This window comes from Rhipicephalus sanguineus, chromosome 6 (assembly GCF_013339695.2).
Source record: "Rhipicephalus sanguineus isolate Rsan-2018 chromosome 6, BIME_Rsan_1.4, whole genome shotgun sequence".
NCBI classification, from domain to species: domain Eukaryota; kingdom Metazoa; phylum Arthropoda; class Arachnida; order Ixodida; family Ixodidae; genus Rhipicephalus; species Rhipicephalus sanguineus.
In genome coordinates, this window is record NC_051181.1 from 157,002,056 (window position 1) to 157,026,472 (window position 24,417).

Genomic DNA, 24,417 nt, shown 5'->3' on the forward strand with positions numbered 1-24,417 from the left:
ACTCTAGATGAGATCAAAAAAGAAATGGTAATCAGCAGGTCATGTGGTGTGCAATACTGTTAACTGGTGATCTATAAATCTGTAAGAGATTTTAAAAAGAAAGCAGTCAATGATATCAGAAAACAGGTTGAATGATGATATTTAGGACATTATGAAACAAACACTCTTGCTACATGGAGGTATTCTTTCTCAAAAGTGTATAACTCAGTCTGCAAGGGAAATAGTATGTTGCTAGACCTTTTCATAGTGCTCCTGTAGCATTCTTGACCCTGCAAGTCTTAGGAAGTAAGAAGCACATTATGTTGATAAGTTTACTTTTGTTTTTAACAAGGAATGGCACGTACAGACTTTAGTTCATGGCTTGGTTGTATAGTTGTGATATTAGTGGCTTCAAAACTTTTGACAGTCTTCATGCGAATGCAGACAGGGGCTTAGTGAAATGAATGATGACATTGGCATGCCCCACATTTTATGCTTTGTCCTATTTCTCTATGCAGGTGTTCTGCTGTGTATGACAGCTTCAGTAAACATTGGAAATCTTTTGCAACTTGGCCTTTGTACTGGGCTTGTCTATTCTGCAGTCAGCTATGACATAGAAATGCAGAAGTTTGACCTGAAAAATGGCAAGTGCTTGCATCAGTATACACCATGTAGACCAGATTTATTATCCTGCTGATGCTGTGTGCAGAGTCCTGAATTCTTGGCTATAACTTATCACTTAGCTTACTTTCTTTCAAATGGTGTTTATACACTTCTAATATAGCTGCCTGCATCTTAAAAGGCGATTTACTTTTATCCATTATTAAGTCTTTGTTGCTCCGTTTAGAACCATTGCTCTTGAGGTGCCCCCACTGGCTTTTTCCACAATGACTGAGGGCCTTTTTGCATTATGAAAGACCGCTTTTAGTATAGCAGATAATTCATGGAACCAGGAGAGCTGGCTGTGTGTGTTAGTGCTTCAGTGTGTTTTAAGTTTTGTGACTGCCACTATACAAGCGTCTACAGTAGATTGCATTAAATTGTGTCCACACAAGTAGCACAATGTGATGTAAAATGGCTGTAAATGGAGTTAAAAAATGTAATTTATAGGTTTCAATCATTTGTTATGGCATATGTATTGGTTATTTTTCTTGAGTAGACAACTCAACCTTCTAGTGAGCTTTATGTGGCTGTTATAAATAGAATGCTCGATTTTTTTTGTGGCTACTTATGTTGCCTAAGACAATAGTTTTGGTGAGTTTTTTCTTGCTGTCGGTGTCCTGCTCATTATTATGGAAAATTGAGCACATGCAAAAGTCTTGTGTGGATAACAAAATAATCTCCACAGTAGCTTTGTAGCTATGGCATTTTTTGTGTTTTTTTCTGTGTCACTCTTTATGCCTTTAATTTTCATGTGTTAGTTTTTACTGACAATACAAAAATGAGTGATGACACATTTCCTTGATATGGCACTTTCTTTGGTCTTGACACTTAATAGTATGAGTTTTCCGCATTAAAAAAAATTTTTTTTCAGATGACATTGGAGAACTGCAAAAGCTGCGGAAAGGAAGTGTTCCATTTATAGCAGCTGAAGTGGACACACGTGGAATTATGACATCCAAGGTCCGACGTGTTGTGACTGACTTCTTTGCCAAAACTGAAGAGTTCCTTGCAACAAACAACCTTGATGGCATTGCATTTTCGGCAACCCATCAAGATGCTATAGATGTCGAACCATTTGCAACGGTGTGTATTTGGTTTATTTCTGCTGTTTTAACCTGAAGTACTGGCAAATTAGCCTCGACTTGACTATGCTTTATGGCATAGACTGCCCGCCCTCTTCTGCATTTCAGACCTCCTCACCTCAACATTACACCTCGCTTTGACATAGGTCATGTCATCTCCTGGATGTAGAGAGTAATGACTTTATTGAGTGCTGTTATACTCCATATCTGATTTTCATGTTTCATTGCACGGTATTGAAGCAGAGGAGGCGGTATATTTTGGAAATTTATTTACAGCAATTGCAAAAAAAAAAAAAGTCACAATGTCCCTTATGCATTCGCCTAAGACAACTTGAAGGCAAAAGCCATCTTCTTCTTCTCAGTCGGTTGTATTGGTCCTCCCCCTCCGGAATCTTTCTGCACCTAACTTGGTTTTGCACTAACTCCAGGGTCGGCCCACCTTCGACCAAGCGACGATGTCATGTGATAATGTCATCATATCCCTTTCCAACCCCGTGACCAGTGTATTTGACATAAGAAAAAGAGCGGTGCATAAAAGCAACTGAACCCACAATTGGAACCGAAAACACTTTTGCAGCTTCTCTACGAAGCGAGCAATATCTTTTTTAATTTAGTTCCTCTCTCAGCTGCATTTTCTTATAGAGAAGGCTCAGAGTAAAGGCGATGGGCACGAGGAAACTCACGCGCGCGATGTGCTCAAGTGGGCAAAATTATTTTAGGAGCTATCTTCGCACAGTTCAAATAATTTAAATTATGAGAGCTAAGTTATGTCCTCTTAAAACAATGTTGTGAAAAGGAAGCCTTTGTAATCAAAAGTCTGCTCACAATGTGAGAATGTATTTATGTCCAGTACACTGGACACTAGGATGCAATTGCCGTGCATCATGCTAGGCATGCAGGAAAAAAAGCATCTAGGAGGGAGCGTCACGTGACATTCTTGAAGCCCAGTCATAAAACATGAAACAAGAGCATGTCAGGAATTTTGTAACAAGCACGAGTAGGTAGCGGCTTTGGAGGAGGTTGGCTTGTGGACGGTAAGCACGCTCCCTCCTAAGTTTCTTTTTTCCTCCATGGTGCTAAATGCCGTGAGTGACAGTAATCCATGCCAAACTTTGTTCTTTTTCTCACATCAAAACGAATCGTTGTTGTTTCTCTAAGACAATAAACCTTGTGACTGGACCAAAAGCAACATTCTTTCAAGAAGGAAAGTAGAATGTAGGTACCCACAAGTGCAACGAATCCCTGTGTCCAGTATAATGGACATGGTCCTCCCGTGAAAACCATTGGACTTTGTGGGAATTCTCTCTGCAGTATTTATTGGCACTCAGTGCGATACTGTCCCAAACATGGCGTACATATCGAACACTTCAAAACCCAGTTCAGCCTCTCCTCCACTACCCCTCTTCTTCGTCTTTCTGTCCGCGCCGCGTGCGATTTCCAACATTCTCTGCCCTGACACTTTCACTAATCTTTCCCTAAAGTTCTCCTGGGGTAGTTTTCAATCGTCTGTGTTGTCCTTTTCCAAAAACATCCCTGCAACAAATCACGTTCAGCTATAACATTCAACCCAGAGGCTGACTCTGGGTTCGCATGCCACGCTTGGAAAACTAACTGCATCAGCCAATGGTTTGCCTTCTCCGACGATGACTGCATGAAATTTGTTCGTTTTTGGAGCTTCAATTATGTCGTCGCAGATGAAAGGAACGACGACAGCTACCATCTGTACTGAAGTGTTGTCGTGTTGGCTCCGAAGCGTAACATTGACAATCTTTGTGCTCCAAGTAAGTTGAGATCGCCCTCGTTTAATCACGGGTTCGAGTATCTGTAAACTCTGAAGCCGTGCACTGTGTGGTTCTCTCTCAGCATTCTACTTCTACCCGAAGAAGCTTAAGCAAATGCCCCATCTCCCACTCTGAAGACTCTGTACTGGTGGCGGCAATCGATACTGAACCTGACTGCAGGCTCTCCCATTTATGGTAGTCAACGACTATGTCCCCGGGTATAACTTTGTGCAGTATCTCGCTCAGCGTAGCAGCGTACGATATCGCGCTCACTCGAAGGCTCGAGAGTCCTCTCTGGTTGACTTGCACTTCGTCGTAAAGCTTCCGCAAGGCTGATACGTCACCCAACCACCTTACAGGTTCTAATGTGCGGAGCCTTTCCAGATGCTTCTGCTTGATTACCTTTGTGTTTCCATATCATTGTTTTAACATTTCAGCCTTTTCCTACTCCAACCCATAAAAGGGTTGGAGTAGGAAAAGGCTGATAAAATGACAATGCTAAGAAACATTAAAGCACATTGTGACGGTACAAGCTCTGGAGCTAGCTAGTTGTGCATGTGGTCATTGCACAACAGCTTCTGTAGAACACACAACACGCAGACACTCGTTTGTTTTTTCCTGTTGCCTTATTTGTGTGTTCATTGAGTTTGTCATTAGTTAACCCAAAAACATTGTGCGGGTGTTGATGTACTCTTTGAAAAATTTAATCATTCAATGACCTGGAGGCAGTCCTAGAGCCTAAAAGGTTTACTTTGTCTGCAGGAATTTTGGAACCGCTCAACGAAATTCAAGAAACAACCACTGGTGATCATAATACTTGAATTTGAAAAAGTCCGCGACTCCCAGGCTTTAGCATATGCTTTAACAGGGTGAGTTCTCAAGTTTCTCGCATCACATAAGTTCTCTGTTCTACTGCTATCAAGCAAAATTTTTTGTATCGTCTGACGAGAAGCAATGCTTGTGTCAATGCGAATGTCTGATAACTGGAAATATCAAACACTGCCAACGAAATACCTTGGTTACTAATCCACTTTTATTTTAATGAAGAAACACAATAGTGCATAACAACCTTGGCGTGAGGGCAGCAGTAAAAAATTATAGCTAATCACGGTGATGGATCAGTATATGTACTTTAGTTTTTTTAGTTAGTTGCTATTTACAAATCTTTATTGAAATAGCACAGGTGATCATGCCAGTGGTACATTACCTATTAGTAGCACTAAATTTTGGAAAGCATGTTTGCGCACAAAATTCAAGAGACGTAAGTCATTTGGCTAATTGCCATCAGCTGTTGTTATTGCTACCACTAAACGGTTTCACCCCTGCACTTTCAAATAAACTACTTTCGACTTCATGTCATGCCTTTCTTTTTCCTTTTCAGAAAATGCCAGTACTTGGTTCTCAGAAAGCAAGATCCAAGGCCACCAAGCAGCACTTGTGCTCCCAGATTTCCTAACAGGCCTCTAGAAGCAAACGAAGAGATAGAAATGGTGTGTTTCAAAGAAGTGCTTCATTTTATTGCAATTAGAATTGCAATATTTCGGAGGTATTTGTTCAGTGGTAGCAGTATGTTTCTGTCAACTTGCTTTTAACACATGGGAAGCTATTAAATTACTTTTATGTAGCACGAACATCTGGAACAGTTGTTACTGAGGGGAAATGGGGAAAAGGCATTGTTTGCACATTTAATGATTGGACAGCGGTGGAAATGTGGGCTTGTTAGTACATCATGAATGTTTCAATAAATGAAAGGAACAGTATTGGTAAGAAGGCAATGAAACGTTGTGCACTGAATATTCAGTCATTATTTCTCGCCACACAAGATTTATCTTAACATTTGTTTTCATTAAGACTGTCCTGGTTTTTTTTTTTTTTCAGAAATATCTCGAGCAGCGATCAAGAAATAGGACCAGCGTTTGTCTGTCATTTACACTTGCTGTGCTCAACTTTCATGGCGTCAAAAAACAGGGTCATAGGAAAGTTTGTGAAAAGGAGCTCTGGGTAGGATATGACAAGGTACGTTAAGATTACAAGACTTGACTGCCTTTGCTTTCTTATGTGATGTAGGTATAAGTGGGTTCGAACTGCAATTGGCTCTACCACAACAACAACAATGAAAAACATGTTGAAATATAGAATTTGGAAGATGCACTGATACTCGCAAAATTCAAAAGCTGCAATGGGAATGCAAGAAAAGGAATTCATGACGACATTGAAGTGTACCAGTGCAGACAAAAAGTGTTTACAGAAAAGCAGACAGGACAGCCCTTCTCTTGAATTGTGTTATGTATTATGATACCATGACATTGTCTCCTCCCCCCTTGTTCACATCTTTTAAAAAAATGTAGTGGATTACATCAAGTAGGTGAGCTTTTTTTTATGTGAAAGCCAACTACTGAATCAGAGGAAAAGATGGAAGGCGCTTAAAGAGGCATAACACATTTCATTTATGGTCACGTTATCTACAAATAAGATCTGAATGATAAAGCAAGCATTTTGTGCATGTTTATTTTACACTGCAGTTATTTCGTATCGAGTTCACTCTGTATCCGGCGGATAAACAAGTAAAGTCTTTTCACGCACCCACTCACTCACTCACTCTCACTCACTCACTCTCACTCACTCACTCACTCTGTATCCTCTGACCTCGGCTTCTTTTTTCGGCACTGTGAGCTCTCTGCACACTTACATAAGTCTGATTACCAGCCGTGGAATAACCCTGACAAGAGGTGATCCTGTTCTCATTTCTCCCAATTGCAATGCAGGTTTGTCACTTGAAGAATATGCCCTCGGCCTCTGCCTATGAGCTGAAAGAGAAGGACAATGGGACTGAGATGTTCAGCTACGAAGCAGAGCGAGCAATGCGGGAAAAGGTTAGGCTGTAAATTAGATTATGAATTAGATTGTGAGCATGTTTATTCGTAAAAAAATGTGACAGCGTGCTTTACCACCACACATGATGCAATGATTTCCAATCTGTCTCTATGCAGATAGTGTTTGCAGAGCTTGTGTATATGTCGCATTTCCCCCCAACAAACCTGTGGATGTTAGTTAAGCGCCTCATCTACCATTCTGTCATTGTCCTGTCTCTAGCACTGTTTTTTCCAAGTTCTAATAAGAACTTTTCTTCTGGCTAGCACTAGGGAATAGCATTTGCCCAATTTTCAGCTTGATTAAGTATTCCCATTCCTGACGGAGTCCTTGAATACCGAAGTGTTCTGCTGTCATATAGAAAAAGGTGACTTGGCCTTTGGCAATGCATATATAAAGGAATGTTTGTAAAATTTAACTGTCTTCAATTGATTTTCCGGGGCACTTTTGCATGTTCCATCGTCCAAGTACGAGGTAGTGGCCAATTTGAAGGCTCATGATATTGCATCTCATAGGGGACATGAAAGCATTGACTGTTATTCTCATTTAAGTTGCAAAGAACATTCCCAGAGTATGAAAATATAAACCATCGCAGCTCTTTTTTTACAGGTATCAAAAGTGACTGGGCAAGTTCACACGATGTGTGCTGCAGCGTTTGATGTTGAATTTGAAGATGTGGAAGGGAAGTGCCCAGCATTGGGGGAGCCATTTTCGAGGCTTCACACTCTGAAAGTTGTACTCGAAAAAGGTAAGTGCAGTGCGTGGCTTTTCTGTATATACTTTGTGCTGTCTATGGGCAGTGTTTTTAGCAATGAAATATGCCAATTTTGAAAGGAAATTAATGAAGGTTGGGGAAATTAAGTTATTAGCCAGAAGCATTGCGTTCCCTTAGTTTCTTTGCCGATGCATTAGCTGTCCCAGACGTAGCCTGAGTGATTCTCTACTTTGCCAATTGCTGCTGGCATCTGAAATCGAAGTGAATTGTTTCCATCATTTAGTCTTTGAAATACTTTGCCACCATGATGTATAATTTAAAATGTTACTGTTTGATTTTTAAGATATTTGTTAAAGGCTACAAATCATCAGTTATGTACAAGCTTTTCCAATTTTCATTTTCCTGCAGTTTAATGTTTGTTTCTGGAGGCATTTATAATGTTGCCTTTAATTAATGTTACGATTTTGAACTGGCACAATTTGTGAATAGGCCCTGCATCCAAGAACTATGAGAACTATACTTATTATATTAAAGGACGTCATTGCAGCATAATCTGCTGAAAAGGTTTTTTTTTGAAATCTGGCAAAATTGACTAGATGCCTGGAATCACCAGAAGCCATTCATCCAACATCCCCCAGCTGCATGATGCCTTCCTTTTGTACACATGTGCACCTTTGTACACTCAGACACTTCTGATAAAGTGTTATAACAAATGTTAAAAAGTGGTTTAAAATACCATGCAAGCAGCTGAATTCAAAATGCAACCCCCTGCAATTTGGACCACAACTTGGCCTAAGAGTCGACCACTTATTGAATTTAGTGCTGCTTCAAATGCTGCTTCACATTCCCAAGCCACAAAGGATAAACTGCTTTATCACTGCGAGTGTTTGCTTGCACTGATCAAGCAGTGTACCTATTTTGACTGGACTTTTTGCCCATTAAATTTATTGAGTATTTTTACTGGAGGGCTTAACGAAAAAAAAAAGAAAAAACACTGGTTTGTTTGACAGCTACCAAGTATATCAATGGTTTCTCATATCATATAACCACCCACTATGTACATTGCAGGGACCAATACAGTTTCATTGGGGCTCAGTAGTTTTGAAGGTCAAAGTATAGACTAGCCATGGGGATAAAAGGTGCTGCTGGTTATTCGTTGCTCATTGCAGTAAATGAGGGGGAAATAAAGATGGCTGTAACGCTTCTGTCAATATGCAAGGTTTAGTGGTATTTCAGTGAAACAATTACAATGTTGCATAAATTCTATGGTGAGGCTAGCCTTGTCTATTACGAATATATAATTAGCAGACTTGCTAGAAGTTAACTGTGCAGTGATTTTCGCATTAATCCAATTAACAGTACTGCATTTTATTTTTTTTTTCCTTTCAGAACTTCCCGCTACACAGTCTCCTACAACTCATGGTAAAGTGATCAGCTGGACACAGAATGCACAATATTTGAAGCATAAAAAACAATAAGCACTTTTTGATGAACTGATCTTTCTTTCTTTTTCTTTTTCAGGTTCAAAAACAACAACACCACCATTTCATGGTGCCACTCGTAAGAGCACAGTTGTTGTTTTTTTTTTTTAATTCACTTACTTTTAGTAATTTATTGAATTTGACTGGCCAAGGCATATCACACAGAAGTTTTGCATCTGCATGTGCAAAATATGATTAAGCAAGTTATACATTGACATTGCCGTGGAGTTAAGTGTTTGCATGTGTGTTAATGAGACATGTTATTTTTTTTTTTATTTAGACAACCATGCAGCATTCACACATTCAATCACTACATTGGTTTTCCTGGACTGTTCCATGTGATTTATTTGTCTTCACTTAATTTTTCAGGTAGCCTCATCTGTCTTACCTATAAGGCACGTGGTGTTGTAAATTATCTCACAAGAAATCTCTGTGACTATGTCATCTATAGCTTTGTCAAGTACAGCGATGCTGGGCATGAGTTTGTGCCCACAGATGGTTAGTATTTTAGTTTACTTGTCAATCCAATGTGGACTTAATGCACTTAATTGAGTTATATGCACATGAGGGAGAAAAATAAAGTACGCAGAGGGAAGGGGGTAAGGGGATCATTGTGCCATGTTTACAATGCACTCCAACACAATTGATTTTTTTCTGGTGGTGTGGTGGTGTTGGCCAAACTATTTAGTTTTATTGCAGCAATATCAGTGAAAGGCTTAAGTCTGTTAGCAGGCACGAGAATATTATTACTACTTCAGATCTGGGCAAGCTTTTGCCGGTTGGTGAACTTGGGCATCAAGGACTTGCAGAATCATAATCGATGAAACTGACTGTTTTATAAGTGAAAAACAAGTGTGATTATTATCACAGGCAAGAACAAGTGTAGTTATGTGTTTGATTTTGTTTTTGCTGCTTTAGCTGCTTCTTTCAGTTAGGAAAAACATGGAACTATGCAACCTGAACTCCTGCAGAATGTTGTGAAGATGCATGCAGCCAATCATGCACATAAAAAATTTCCTTTAATGTCAATCATCGTATCATTGGCTTAGTGCACATAACATTTGACTAAAGATAAGAACAAAAAGCTTCTGCTAATCTGATGAAGCCATGCACAGCTCTAAAGATCAGTGAGGCTGATTAAGTGGTCTCAATTTAAGAGAAGTGAACTGTACATGCAGTGGTGCCTCTTGCATGATTAGACTGAAGGCAAAACCTGAAATTGCAATTAAAATGTAAAACACCGGTGAAAAAACAGGAATACGTAGGCTGACTTTTTTTTTGTATATAAATTTAGAACAATGAATGTACATTTCATTTCAGTGTGTGTTCTCTGCAGTCATTTATACGTGCTCTTTTTTGTGTCATTCTTTCCAGACCAAGATTTTCAGAATTTCATTTCGCATAACAATGACCGAGCACCTTATTTTATTGTCGAGGTGGACTCGCTCGGCATTGATATGCTGCACGGTGCCGATATTGAGCATTTTATGAAAAGCTTGGATGCATGGATTGGTGCGAATGAACTGAAAGGAATTGCTCTGTTTGCTCAAAATCGCCAGAATGACGTGAGCAACCTAATCACCACAGTTCAGGTAATTCATGTAGCCTTACTCATAACATACAGTAAAACCTCGTGAATTCGAACTCGGTTATTTCGAAATCTCGCTTAATTCGAAGGGTTTCTGCGGTCCCGTATTTCGCAATGTAAATCTGAGTGGATAATTTGAAGCGGCGGTCATCGCCAGCTTGGTTAATTCGAAAACTTTGGGTGCCATGTGCCAATTCCCGATCCCGATTTCGCCGCAAATCTGCGGAAGCGACGGCCCTTAGGAGCCACAGGGCAATGCACTGTAGCGATATTAATGAGTGACAGTTGAAGCAACCCAGCCTCGCTGCTGCTAGCGCAAAAAAAATAAAGAAAAAAAAGAAAACACGGTCTCGTGGTCAGCTAAAACGTGCGCCTGCGGAAAAGAAGACGTGCTTCACTGCAGCACAGCGGTGACACGCGGGCAGCATGTCGCATGCTTCTCGCAACGTCGGCGCGTCATGATTTACCCATTCTTTTTGGAAAAGAAAAGATAATAAAGGACGGTCTGACGGAATTCATTATGTATGCGAACCTCCGATTGGCGGTTGCTCCGGCAATTTGCGCACTTGCACTGCTGGCGGAGTTCTCGCCTGTAACGCCTACTTCGAAAACTCAGTTCGAAAACTTAGTGATCATGTTTTTCAGCCAGAACACATTGCGGATTCTGTCACACTGGCCATTATCACATTCTTTATTTTACCAGAAAGAATGGGCGAATGGTCGCATCATGATGCGCTGAGGCTGCGAGCAGCAGGTGACATGCTGCCCGCGTGTCACCACTGTGCTGCAGTGAAGCACGCCTTCTTTTCCGCAGGCACGCATTTCAGCTGACCACGAGGCTACTTTTTTTTTAGGGGCGAAGCTCCTTAAGGCGGCACCCGTTCGTCCCTCGTAGTCGTAGTCGTAGTGCGTAACCAGTCTTACGCTTTGACCTCCAAGGTGGTGCCGGTGGGAGATTTTTCCTGTGGGTTGTTGAACAATAAAAAATTCGCAGCGTTAGCTAAAAGCCGACTTCTTCTGTCTCTCATTCCCATTAGCAGCCATTCTTTACCTCCAAGGTAGTGCCTGGTGAGATTTCTCCTGTGCGTGATTAAACAATAAAAATTTTGTTCAAAACGCCGTTGATTGATGAAATAAAGCAACGAAAGACGCCAGATGTTTTGCAAAAGCAAAATGAAAGAACGCCAGATGTTTGTAAAGCAAAACGAAAAGATGCCAGCTGCTTAACGAAAGACGCCAGATGTTTTCTAAAGCAATGTTTTTCTAAGCAATGAAAATTCACAGCGTTCATGTAAAATTAAAGTGAGCTGCAAGTCGTCATAACTCATCGAACCTTTAGTATAAACGCGCCCGATCTCACGTCGGTGATGATGTACTGGGCAGAATTCACGGAAGATTCACGGTTTACCGATGAACCTCCGCAGCTTCGCCCAATCATCATTCACTCCGTGGATATGCTGTGATTTTTTTTCGCTGACAGCAGCAAGGCCTGCTGTTTTCCCGGGTTTGCGGCAAAAATGGGACCGGGTATTGCTAGAAAACAACCCTTGGAGCCTCAAACTAGAAGGCCAAACGACCACCTCTGATTACTTTCAGTAATTCAAAGTTCCTTGCATCCCGCTTTTTGTATGTTTCGTTAATTCGAAAACCCGCTTAATTCGAAAGTTTTTCACAGTCCCAGTGACTTTGAATTAACGAGGTTTTACTGTATGTCAGTCTGGAAACCCAGTAGAGGGGGAAGAGGCACCCGGAAATATATGTGAGGTTCAGAAACCAGTAGGAACAGGGGCAGCATTGAACTCGGTTCATAGCATAAAGAATTCTGTACGCAGGAAGGCAAACCTTGCTGCTGAATGAAAGCAGAAGACAGTCACGTACTGATAACTGAGTTTCTTACTGCATAAGATATATTGTTCTAATCGTAGACTTGATTACAAAGAGCTTATGTTTAATGCTATGTGTTCAGCTTCCTCAGAAAATATGTTTAACAGATACAATGTAGAAATGAAATGAATAATTCTGCTGAGCTATATAGGTCTTTTAATAGTTTGCTATGTTAATTTACAAGGCGTTAAGATCAAGGCTTTAAGTATGATCTGGTGTGAAAGGGCAGTAAACATAAAGGATACTCCTGTCCTACACTAGCTTTCTGCATTTGTTTTGCTGTTTAAGAGGACAGACTTTTGGGCTAGTTGGTTCGTTACGTTCATTGAAGCCATAGCGCTGATAAGACAGGGACCACAGAAAGAGCGCACGTCCTGTCCTCTTTCTGTGGTCCCTGTCTTATCAGCGCTATGGCTTCAATGAACGTTTTGCTGTTGTTCACAGTGCTAAAAGCATATGCATGCAAAAGCTTAAGTTCTTAGCATGTTTTTGAAGATAGAAAAAAAAAATGGATAGATAATTTATCTACTTAAGCACAACTTTAAGGGGGCCTACTGGTAAATTTAGACTGCTTTAAAATTGAGGAATCCAGTAGAAGCCAAATGTAACCACTTTGTAGTACCCTAAAGTCCTAACAATTTTGCATTTCTGTTTGTGCAGGATATATACACGCACTTTCAGAACACCGATGAAAGCCGCAAACTGATAGTCGGTGTCGACCATATTAACCCATTTGAGGTGCGCATTCCTCGTGAATTTGCTGGGTGAGTACAAAAGTCGTGTAGCAGGAAGTAGGAAAGGCATGCTACAGTGAAATGATTTCCAGGTACTGTGACTTCCTGATTTTGATGGCACATCTACGAGAGCCACCTGCAGTTTGTGCTGTGGACTTCCCATCCCGGGTTTATGAGGAAGCAGACTACAAATTTGCTGTGAGTAATGTCTTTTACTGTGCCTTGCATTTACGGTGTGATCTGCCAACTATCAGTTCTCTTCTGTACTCGGGGCAGTTTCATAGGCAGTGCAAAGCAAAACGTCTGCAGTTTCTTATATGTAAGATGGAGCTGCTCTTATATAATGTAATATGTATATAGTCTCCCTAAAGTCATCATCCTAATTCTTGCCAGAATGTTGATAGAAGACACCTGAAAGGTATTGCATATTTTGCTGCTGTTGCTAACACCCATTCCTTTTTACAACATTCTAATATTTAACCAGACGATCTCCCAACTTGCATACTTCTATAATCCTATTATAGAAACAAGAAATTATCAATTTAGCATTCTCACTACTGGTAATCAAGACTTAAGTTACACATGATTATTATTACTTTAAAATAAATGTAATGCGTGTTTGTAGTTCCAGCTGTGGTGGGAATCAAGAGGCCAAACCACTGCCTGCTTTTCTGTCAACTTGGCTGTTCGGTCATTTCTCGTAGCTGAGAGGAGAGAGACTGAAATCTGCACCAAAGAATCTCTGCAGAATTATGCTATGGTAATGTACTTACTCTGCTTAGTGCTTTCACTTTTCTAAAATTGCGTTGATATGTCACCTTGATGAAAACATTCTGACACAAACGCTGCTGTGGATTTTTATACCATTTGCCAATTGTTTAGTTTAGACTAAAAATGAAAGACCGAAGGATCTACGACTACACTAAAATGCGGTGTTTACCTTGATCGAGAAAATCTTTGTCTCAGCCTCAGAAAACTCAACCAGGTTTCAAAAATACTTAAGGAACTGTAGTGTGTTTTTCTTTCTATTTGTGTGCAGGTATAGAAGTTATGCTTGCCCCTTCAGTCTGCCTGTCCTCATTTGTATGTAACTTTGTCCTGTGTATCCTGCATTTACACTGCTACCCAAGGGTCACTGAAAGTTGCTAAGTCGAGCCATCATTTTTCAGTGAAGCCCCACAAACATCTCTGAAATGGTTTTGAAGGTTCCGCAATGCACAGTTAGTGCTGAAGCGGAAAATTATGGATGCAGTGTTGTGAAACAGGAAGCTGACAGCATGGCTTAACTTCACTAGTACATGCAACTGATGTCCTATATGAAGTCAAGTTGAAGTAAAGTGGATCAAGATGTACTGTGTAGGGGCACATAATCGGTTGTCTATTAGTGTAACAGGGTGAGTGCCAAGGAAAGAAATGCACTTTCATCTGTATGCTATGTGCACGAAAAAGTTTAGTTCGACTGTGGATGGCAGTGGGTTCAGTGTTGTAATAAGTTTTTATGCATGAGATTAGGTTAGTTGATTTGTTATATTACATGGTTTCTGATTCTAAAACCTGCTTTCAAAACTTTTAGTGGTCCTGGTATTTATTTTGTATAGGCCACTAATAGAAGTATTTGCTTTGAAGCATATGTTGTGATAAATAAAATCAGCTTGATTTTGCATTTAATGTATGACATCTTGAAACCTGTAGGAGGCCGCATAATATAGAAAATACTGCCTTTTAACAATGTTGCTTCTGATTTTGCCTCTTCGAAATGGCTGCAACAGATTATTGCTGCTGTCGTTCTAGGTACATGTATTAGCAAATGATTGTGATTACAGATTCTTGAAAATACTGAAACCACCTGATGCTAGTATAGCGCAAGCTTCAGAGACGAGGGATGAAAGAACCAACATAAGCGTGCGCAGGGTTCCCCTTCAGGGGGGGCGAAGGTTCGTCGCAGCGCCCCCCTCCCTATTATGTCAATGTATGGGGCTGCCTTTGCGCCCCTCTTCTCGCCCCCCCTACAATGTATAGGGCTGACTTTGCGCCCCCTCTTCTTGCCCCCTTGCCCACCCCCCCCCCCTGCAGACAGCCTATGAGAACCAACACACAAGCGCTAACTTCCAACTTAATGGAAGTCGGAAGTTCAGTTGGAAGTTAGCGCTTGTGTGCGTTGTGTTCTTTCATCCCTCGTCTCTGAAGTTCATGCTATAGTAGCATCAATTAATTACCAACTAGCCCAAACATGCACATTCCTAAGTTAAACCACCTACCAATGTTACTGATTTGACCTTATGTTTATTCGTGTTGCAATATTGCATTCTTTTTCAAGGCTTGCAATGCTACAATTGATCATCCACTGAGCAATAGCACTCTGACTGAAATCAAGTACATGCCTGGAAAGCATCAGGTTGTGTCTTATGAAGGAGCAGTGTCATTAGAACACACGGTGAGCTTTCCACACACTGCTGCATTGCATTTGTAACCCAGTGAGCAAGAGTAATTTTTGTGATTATTTTTAATGTATTTTTTTTTACAGATGTCAATCTTGGACAAAAAAGTGGATGACCTCTGTGTCGCAGCCTTTCGTGTGGACCTCGATGACCCTAATAAAGAATGTGCAACAACTGAAGAGCCTTTGCCACGGCTGTCACTGATCAGAAGTCTTTTGCACCCAAAAAATGTCACTGTTGGTGAGTGCTACAAAGCTTTTTCTTTAAGCTTGCCATAAAAGCATGCCACATTTGCTAGGGTTTCTTTATTTATTTTTCACCAGGACAGCTTTCCCACTTTGGTTGCTTTTCAGCATGTAATAAAGGATATTATAAAGAGTATAACTACAACTGGCCATTTTCCCCTTCTAAAGGGGCAACTTAAACTGGCTGTTCATATACATTCTAAACCATGAAATGTTCTGATTAAACCATAGTAGTATGTCATCGTCGTTGTGCATTGTATTTAAAGAATTTCTGCATGAGGCAGCCTGTTGAATCCCTGGAAGAACTTTAGATTTTTTACAATTTCAATGAAGCACTAGTTCAACGCTTTCAGCATACATGCTTTTCTACAGGGAGTACAGAGGCTTCTACAGAAGCTTCAGTGCCTGCAAGCCGAACGCATCACAGCACAAATAAACGTAAGTAGTATAGGCATCGTAAAACTGAAATAATAGTAAGTAATGCACATGCCACATTTTATTTCTGTGCTTTGCTGTACATCAGTAGCAAGCTTCGAATGTTTTTTTTTTTCTATTTTTTCAGATGCCCTAATTTGTGTGACAACATCTGCAGATACACTGCCCTTCCTAAGTAATTCTCTCTGCACTCATCTTGTCTATTCATCAGTGTCCTATGACAAGGAAGGTCATTCATACGTTCCTGCAAGTGGTAAGAGTTAACTATCATGGTTAGCCAAGCATTAAGGCTGTCCAATTGCAATTGTTCACTTTGAAGCAGCATATGGGAACAGCTTCGTGTTACGTATATAAATAGTGTCGGAGTCCTTGCCGCATGTCTAGGCATCAGAGCTTTCAGGATCTATTCTTCAAAATTTACCTGTGGTACCCGTTTCTTATTTCTAAACGTCTGTCAGGAATAATTTTAAGAAAGCAGTGGGCTTGTAAAACAAACTAGAGCATTTAACGTAACAAACTAGGTCACAAGAGCATTTAACATAATGCTTTTACAATTGTGACTAGGGACACAGGGGCTCACAAAACTGAAACAACAAATGCATTTACGAGGTAATTCAGTGCAAGAAACATGCAGCAGGAACAAAAATTACACGAGCGCTGAACTTGCAACAACTTTTATTGGGAAAACCGCACACATATATATGCTGTCCGACACAGATGTCATCAACTGCAGCACATTCATAAATATGCCATCTCTCTGGCTGAAAGTTGCATGGATGGCACACTCACACACCCCTACCCGAGATAGAAAATAGTTGACTGTATGCCATGTCACTGTGCTCAATGTAGTGTCAAACTTGGGCTTACAATAAAAAAAATTTTGACTGTAAACTTTTTTTGTTTGCAGAAAAAGCTTTCCGGAACTTTTTGGCAACTAAAAAGGAAGGGAGTCCTCTACTTTTGGCTGAAGTTGATAGCTGCATCACCGATCCATCAAGCAAAGGCACCGTACATAAGAATGCTTCTCAGGAACTGGCTCACTGGGTTCACAACTATGATCTGAATGGAATTGCAATTTTTATGAAGGCTGACGTGAATGAGTCTGATGAGTGGCCTGACTTTGCAGATGTGAGGAAGCACCAAGTTTGCTTGTTCATATTCGCCATGAAAAGTCTAATGTTGTGTATTGCCAGTGTAAAGCTATCCAAATTACTTAAACATATATAATTTGAAACAAGCAACTGCTTGCTCTCAATTTATGGTATACATTAAGTTGTGTGAAGTTTCTAGTCTCTCCCAAGCTTGAATCCCTTTGTGTATAGGGAGGAATGCTATGCAAGCAACGTCAACAGTGTGCACCATGGATGCAAGTATCAAGCAGCATCAACACCAGAATAAAATGCAGTTGGTTTGTACAAGCCAACATACTCAGATAGGGTTTCATTGGCAAGCTTATCTTTGTAGCACCTTATTGAAGAAGCGATGTGAGATGTGACATGCTGTTTCAAAATTTGTTTGGTATAACTCTTCTGTTTAGAGTTATTTATTGAATGTTGATAACAGCAGCATGTTAAAGCACATTTTATTTGGTCCCGTAGGCCTAATGGCAGTTTTGACATCTGGATTAGCAAGTGGAGGACAGTATTTTTTGACAACCACGTTGTAGACCATATTAAGTGCTAACACTTTATTTACCTAGGAAGTACGATGTTCATCCACAGACAAACTGTGTAGCAAATAAACCAAAGATTACTATAAAGTTGTGTTACTGCTCCTTAGTACATCTGGCCTGTGGAAAAATTCTAGTGTTTGCATGTATATACATCGCACTAGGATGTGTCCAACCAGACCCACATCCACTTAGCATCCTGCTTGGTTTAAGTGATGATAGTATGACAATGACAATATAGTACGTCTGACTGGTCAAGCCGAGACTGGTATTAATGTTTGCAATAGGCCCCTGTAAAACGATTTTGCTTGTGTTATCCATTTAGTCTCATAAACATTAAATAAATGATGCATGGCTTCCTTTCTCACTTCGTGTTTCAGAGACTGTCGAAACAGTTTCACACAGACCAAGCAGGGCTCGTGCTTATTATTGGCATAGATATGAAGAGTCGATACAGCACTGCCTTGCGCGAGGCATTCACTGGGTAAGTGTATCTGTGGCAGTATTCTAGTGTATTTTTTATTATGGGATACTAATATATGACAGTATCAAAAGCACTTCATAAATTACGGTTTTGTGATTTTTTGGTGTATGAAGCAAATGTCATGTGCTGACATGTATTTTTGTGTTTACTATCGAACTTTCTCAGCCCACTTTGTTTTAGCATTATGAGACATGTCTGGTAGCTCATTACACTACATGCCTATGGAATGCAGTAATCTGAGTGGCTGTACTAATGTGAGCCATTCACTTGATTCAATGTATTTACACTTCTAATAGTGGTTGTGTACCTGCTATCCAGGCCATTCTGGTTTTATTTAAAGCCAATTTCTTATATAAAACTGTTTCTCTCCTGAAAAATTGACTGTCTCCTTTAAGCATCATTATTAACATTCCTTCAGTGTGCTACCATATGGTTACATCTGTAACTTGTTGCTGACTAAATGGTTCATCCTCTTTCAGGAAGGCAGACTACTTAGTTCTTATTACCAATATTAGGCAGCCCGAGACACCCTGCAAAGTGGGCTTTCCCTCCAGGCCTCACAAGGAAAGCGACACTGCAAAGATGGTTCGTACATTGAGTGTCTCTTGTGTTAAATTGCAGTGGTTGTCATTACATCCCTTTCTGTAGTATTTATTCAAGAACAAGAAAGATTTTGCTTTAAACTAAAAGTGCAGTATTGCTTGTGCTAGGCCCGTGTCACATGGTTTTCTTTTTTTTTTTATTCCAGAGCAAAATTGTGCAGCTGTCGAAAAATGTGACTGTCCCCTGTGTCACATTTAACCTTGCAGTTCGAAAATTCCATTTGGTGCAGCCAGGCTACATTGGAGATTCGTGTGATGAAGAGCACTGGGTCGACTACTCAGAGGTTTCCTTTCTTTTCGATTCATTTTGTCGGAGAACTTGCCGTATCAGTGCTTTCTTTCACTGCACTGAAAGCAGTTATTTAAGCTTTTTTTGAGTGTCAGAGTGGGTGGTTGAATGCTTGCTTTTGATTGCTCAGCAGTGTTCTGCTAAAATTGCCGTTAGCTAAGTGCACTGCCATCCTTCCGTATTGAAAGGATACGTTCAGATATTTTTACCTTCAAATAAGGCTAGTTGATTTAAATTCACATGTTTGATGTAATTGCAGTGACAGTCACCCTTTGAAGCTACAAAGATGTGCCTGGACAAAACTTCCCTTTGAATGTAAAACGGTGTATGGAAACTTGAAACTATAACAGAGTGAAAATTGCCTGACTCTTTAGTAAGCTAGGCTGTCATATGGGATCACTATGACGCTAGTGCCTACCTGTTTTACAGCACTTTATTTACATAGGTATCCAGGATGCAAACATATATGCTTCTTTGCCTACTCTCTGTTCATTCCTTTTTATTGGTCTGTACTCATTGCATTATGGTGTTTATGGAAAATAAGCATAGGGTGCATTTTTGCATTGCAAGCTGCATAACTGGTAACACTTACCCTATAAGAAAATTAATGACAAATTTGTAAGCACCAGTTGAAACTCTGCCAGCAGCTTAAAGTTGGTACAAGCACTACATTATTATGTGCATCTGCTTTCTTCAAGACTTGCCGAACAACACCAAAGAATGGCAACAATCTCTATGAAACCCGCTACACTTCCGGTGATTCTGATATATTGACGTATGAAGGAAAGGTTTTCATTCAGCAAAAGGTAAGAAAAATTGAGGCCTACTATTACAGCTTTTATAGGTATTTCGGATCTATGCACCCACCACAATGCTTCAATTAATGGGAATTTTAAAAATCTTAGGAAAACATTGTGTTTAAGCACCTTTAGTTATGTATCTTTCTTTCGTGTGTCTGTGTTTCTGCATGTGCACATATGGAGGGACAATTCTGTAGCTGAAGAAACACATCTTTTGTTTACCTACAGCTCTCATGTGCTGTCCAAATGCAATAAATAAACACTAAGTGTTTTATTATTGTGAGAATCGTGCCATCTTGTTACTCACTCACTAGCATGTTAGTTGAAATGAAACGGCTTCTTTGAGCTCGCAAATTCTTCTCCAAGTGTTTCATGGTTGTCGACTTTTTCTTATCAACTTTTTTCAGATGTCTTATCTGACTGGCTTCGAGCATGACTTTTGTGTGACAGTATTTGAAGTGGACCGTGAGAATCCTACAGACAATTGTCCATCCGAAGGAGGACCCTTCTGGCGGCTACGCCTCATCAGTGAATACCTCTTGGACATAGAAAGTAGGTTTTTTGGAAGCAGTCTAGCAACTTTCAATCGAATCTCACTTACTGAAATCACCAGATGGGTATCTTCGAATATCTAGTTTCACACATCTGTATATCTAACATATCTCTCACTTTATAACCGACCTGCTTGCTTTGATAGACTGTTCTATGAATAACAGTAATTGTCATTTCCACCATAGTTATGACAGGCATGTTTTGAGTAAATGGAGTTTCACTATTGTCCTTTAAATGTTGAATAATTTTTCATGAAATAAATTACTGAAACGCGCTTTCTCATGCTCTACTTTTGACAGAGACTGATCGTGAAATGAGGTCCACATCATCTACACCCAATGATGTGACTGTGAAGACAGTGTCAAAAGGTTGGTATTGTATTGCCTTTAAAGCCTTTTCACAGCTCCACTGCACTGGCATGTCATTGTTCCATGCACTAAAGTTCTGAGCATGACATTTCAGTGTAAAAATGGCATTCTCTCATTTGCTTAGCCAATCAGTAGCCCTGTATAAGGGGAAGAGCTGCATTGCCAGACAATTTTGTACTTCCTCTTACTTGCAGTTTCAGCTTAATTCCGTCTCTAAACCTTTCACTTTTATGTCATTTAGCACATAGAAAAACATTGTAAAGGACTAATAATCGCTTAAAATGATGTACTGAAGCAAACATTCTGCCGCAGTGCTGATAGGTAAAGCTTAAAGCATAGTAAATTTAAACTTCTTTTGTGTCCCAAGATCATGAAATGATTGTGTTTTATGCTCTATTTCTGGCAGGAAAACGACGTGACCCAACCCCCCAAACTGAAACTGAACCCACAGTTCCAGTGACATCTACTTGTAAGTACTGGGCTACCATTCCCAGAATGTTTAACTCTGCAACTGTAGGGATAGTTTTCTTAAGATGCAGACTGCACTCATGTCTAAAGTTTGCAAGGGTATAATTGCAGTCCATTGTGCTCTGATAATGGCCTGTTCACCTTGTTCTTTTCATTTACAGGATTTAATCTTGAATGCACCGGGTTTGAGGTTGTTGGCTATAATGTACACTAATCAATATTGTAAAATGTAGGACAAGTAGTCATGTGAAAATAAAATTTTTAGGGGTGTGCGAATATTCGAAATTTCGAATATTTTTCGAATAGTGTTTGCTATTCGATTCGATTCGCACTTAAATTTTACTATTCGAACTATTCGAACTTCCCAAAGACAAATGCAGTCAACGTCCGGTTGAAAGTGACCCCTTCAGATTTTTAATATGCTTCACCTCATTACACTCTCGTACTGCGGCAAAGCTGCTTTTCAATCTTCGTTACGGTCGAACTTAGCCAAGAGACAAAATCCGGTTGGAAGTGGTCCCGAGATTTTCAATATGCTTCACCTCATCACACCCCCGTATTGCAGCAAAGCTGCCTTTCAAGCTCCGTTACGGTCGAACTGAGGCAAGAGACAACGTCTGATTGGAAGTGGTCCCTAGATTTTCAATATGCTTCACCTCCTCACACTCGCGTATTGCGGCAAAGCTGCCTTTCAAGGTCCGTTACGGTTGAACTTAGCCAAGAGACAGTCAACGTCCGTTTGGAAGTGGTCCCTAGATTTTCAATATGCTTCACCTCATCACAACCCCGTATTGCGGCAAAGCTGCCTTTCAAGCTCCGCTACGGTCGCAAATGTATTAACTCAAGAAAACCCTGGTTCCAATATGGAGATGAAAGATGTGGCAGAGGTGGGGGCTCAGTTAATGCTGTTTTGGACCTGAAATTTGGGCAGGAAGTCCGGAAAATCGGAAGCCGAAGCTTTTTAGCATCCAAAATTTCAGATCTTCTTGTATATCGACGTCTACGAGGCAGATTTGGAACTCCGGACTTTAAGAGAGCGCCCCCTTGTCCGCCACATCAGTTGGGCTTCCACAGCACTTGAAAGAGGAGGAGAGGCTGAGGAAATGGCATCTCTGCCTATCACGTGTAAAGTGTTGTCGGCAACACTTTGGTTGCACCAAATCATGTACATAAATACAATTCGGCCTCTACATTGCCTCATTCTTGATAAGAAAGACAACTATGAAATATGACCCCACCAGCGCTTCATCAACCTAGCGAAAAGAAACACTTTCATGTTGCTATCTCACAAGAACATACTTAGGGATTCTCTGCAACTTTTTCTGTAATTTCACTTCGAATTATTCGAAAAATGTTTGAGAAATATTCGAAAATTATTCGAAATTATTCGATTCGATTCGCACTCAATCTTTATTATTCGAATTCGCTTCGCATCCAAAATTTTGCTATTCGCACAGCTCTAAAAATTTTCAAATAGCTGTAGTTTGGAGCATATATGGAAGGCATTCTTAGGCTGTGAATAGCAGCATACCAATACTGTTAAAAATGAGTGCATGTAATCAGTGCCTCATCCTACTACATGCCCGTTGGGGCAAAACTTGGAGGGTTACAACGAAACTTGCAAACTTACCTATTGTCCATGTGTTGACCATGTGCCGACTGGTGGAATGGAAAATTATATGCATGACGTTAGTATGGCTTACAGAAAAAGTTTACATAGGTCAACTGTGTTCATGCTGTGCATCTCTGTCCTCATTCCTCACACTGTTTCCACTGTTAATGATCTTATGATTATCAGATTTTTTTTATTTCAACCACTCTTAAATTCTTGTCTAGCATTGTCTTATTTTGAATTGCCTTCTTAACAATTAGAGGCAATCATAATTAAAATATGCTATATACAAAAAGGTATAAAGTAGCTGTGGCAGGTACTGTAAATTATATATACATTTGGCTTTGCTGAAGACATCTTACTGGGTTTGTGCTAAGGCTTATCTTATTTGCCTATTCATCAATTCAAGCTTCTGTTTTTCTGAGACCCTTCATTCTGTTCGGCATAAGGTGAAGTTATTTCAATTGACTAGTGGCAAGAAATGTTTAACTTGTCTTCACTTTTTTTTTAGTGTGTGCCATCTCACCTTGTGTTGCAGTAAAGGCATGTTCAGACTGAATTCTCGCTGATTCTTCTTCTGGTTTTCCACTTAGCACAAACAGAGACAAAGGAGCCATTTGTTTCAACAAGTGGGGACTATGTCCACAAGAAGGCTCCAAAGTGTAAGCTTATGTTCATATTACACTTTATTAGTTTAGTTAGGTGATTTAATTAAACGTTTTTTATATTTCAGTCAGCCTAATCTGTGTAGCCAGCATGGTTGATACATTGCACTACCTTCTGGACAAAGTCTGCGACTACGTTGTTTACTCCAGCGTTGCCTACAAAGATGTGGGTCATAAATTCGTTGCAGCAAATGGTAAGCCCACCCCACATACTATGGCTGGTTAATTACGTTGGTGAATGTCTAGCTAGGCACACACCAAACTGACAAGTGGACAATATCTCTGCTAATATTGAGACAGTTTAATACAGTACCAGTTAGCATCTCACATTGGGAATGAGTGCCAAATCACTGACAAATAGCATACACTATATGACAGTCTGTACAGTTCATGGTGGCTCTAATTGTCTTATAGCTACTATAAACAGTAAGAAGTTTTGCTAGCGTAATTCCGTAGAAGTGTCAAGATGCAGGCTTGTTGGTATACATTCATTTTTATAGCGCAAAAATCGACAGGACAAAAGTGAAGCTACAAGACAAGCACTGAACTGCAAGTGGCCATCAACCAACTAGCCTGCATCTCTGCGCTTCTATAGTTCATTACCAAGTTCAGCACATTGTTTTTGGGCTGAAGTACATCACTGGAACATTGCATACATATACATGTATAGATTGCTATATTCTTGTCACATTTATTTTGCAGAAACTGATTTGTGACATTATTTTCTATGTATTAAAACTAATTTTAAAAATTTCTCATTAGGTGATACAAATTTGTGGTTTCATTCCAGCGCGAGCTTTTCACAGCTTTCTGGCCCTTAAAAAGGACAACATTTCCTCGGCATTATTGACCGAAGTGAATGCCCTAAAATCAGGCAGGCACACTTGAGGAGGAACACAAGGCTGAGAGCTTCATCCGTGCCCTTCTTACTTGGATGCGAAAGAAGGAACTAGACGGTGTCATGCTGTCTTATGATACATTTGTGACTAATGCAGAAACCTTCAAGAATGTG

The 24,417-nt window shown here is 40.1% G+C and overlaps 1 protein-coding gene across 1 annotated transcript; it reads left to right on the forward strand.

Moving 5' to 3' along the window:
- The first annotated feature begins 1,518 nt into the window (after positions 1–1,518).
- LOC119396850 (uncharacterized) lies at positions 1,519–24,417 on the forward strand. Its single transcript, XM_037664192.2, has 28 exons — positions 1,519–1,725; positions 4,268–4,374; positions 4,887–4,995; positions 5,384–5,521; positions 6,271–6,378; positions 6,986–7,124; positions 8,481–8,513; positions 8,613–8,651; positions 8,942–9,070; positions 9,947–10,164; positions 12,705–12,808; positions 12,871–12,976; positions 13,404–13,538; positions 15,096–15,212; positions 15,303–15,456; positions 15,834–15,899; positions 16,024–16,149; positions 16,804–17,024; positions 17,946–18,049; positions 18,529–18,634; positions 18,798–18,935; positions 19,639–19,746; positions 20,148–20,292; positions 20,592–20,660; positions 21,067–21,129; positions 23,334–23,402; positions 23,474–23,599; positions 24,196–24,417. Exons 1-28 carry the CDS (start codon positions 1,591–1,593, stop codon positions 24,291–24,293), a joined length of 3,210 nt encoding a protein of 1,069 aa, XP_037520120.1. The 5' UTR covers positions 1,519–1,590; the 3' UTR covers positions 24,294–24,417.

Excerpts from the sequence above, each read along its gene's own strand:
- LOC119396850 (XM_037664192.2), top strand. The coding sequence starts at position 1,591 with ATGACATCCAAGGTCCGACGTGTTGTGACTGACTTCTTTGCCAAAACT. Across the intron at positions 17,025-17,945 it reads AGTGGCCTGACTTTGCAGAT|AGACTGTCGAAACAGTTTCA; the intron begins GTGAGGAAGCAC and ends TTCGTGTTTCAG. Across the intron at positions 18,635-18,797 it reads AAAGCGACACTGCAAAGATG|AGCAAAATTGTGCAGCTGTC; the intron begins GTTCGTACATTG and ends TTTTTATTCCAG.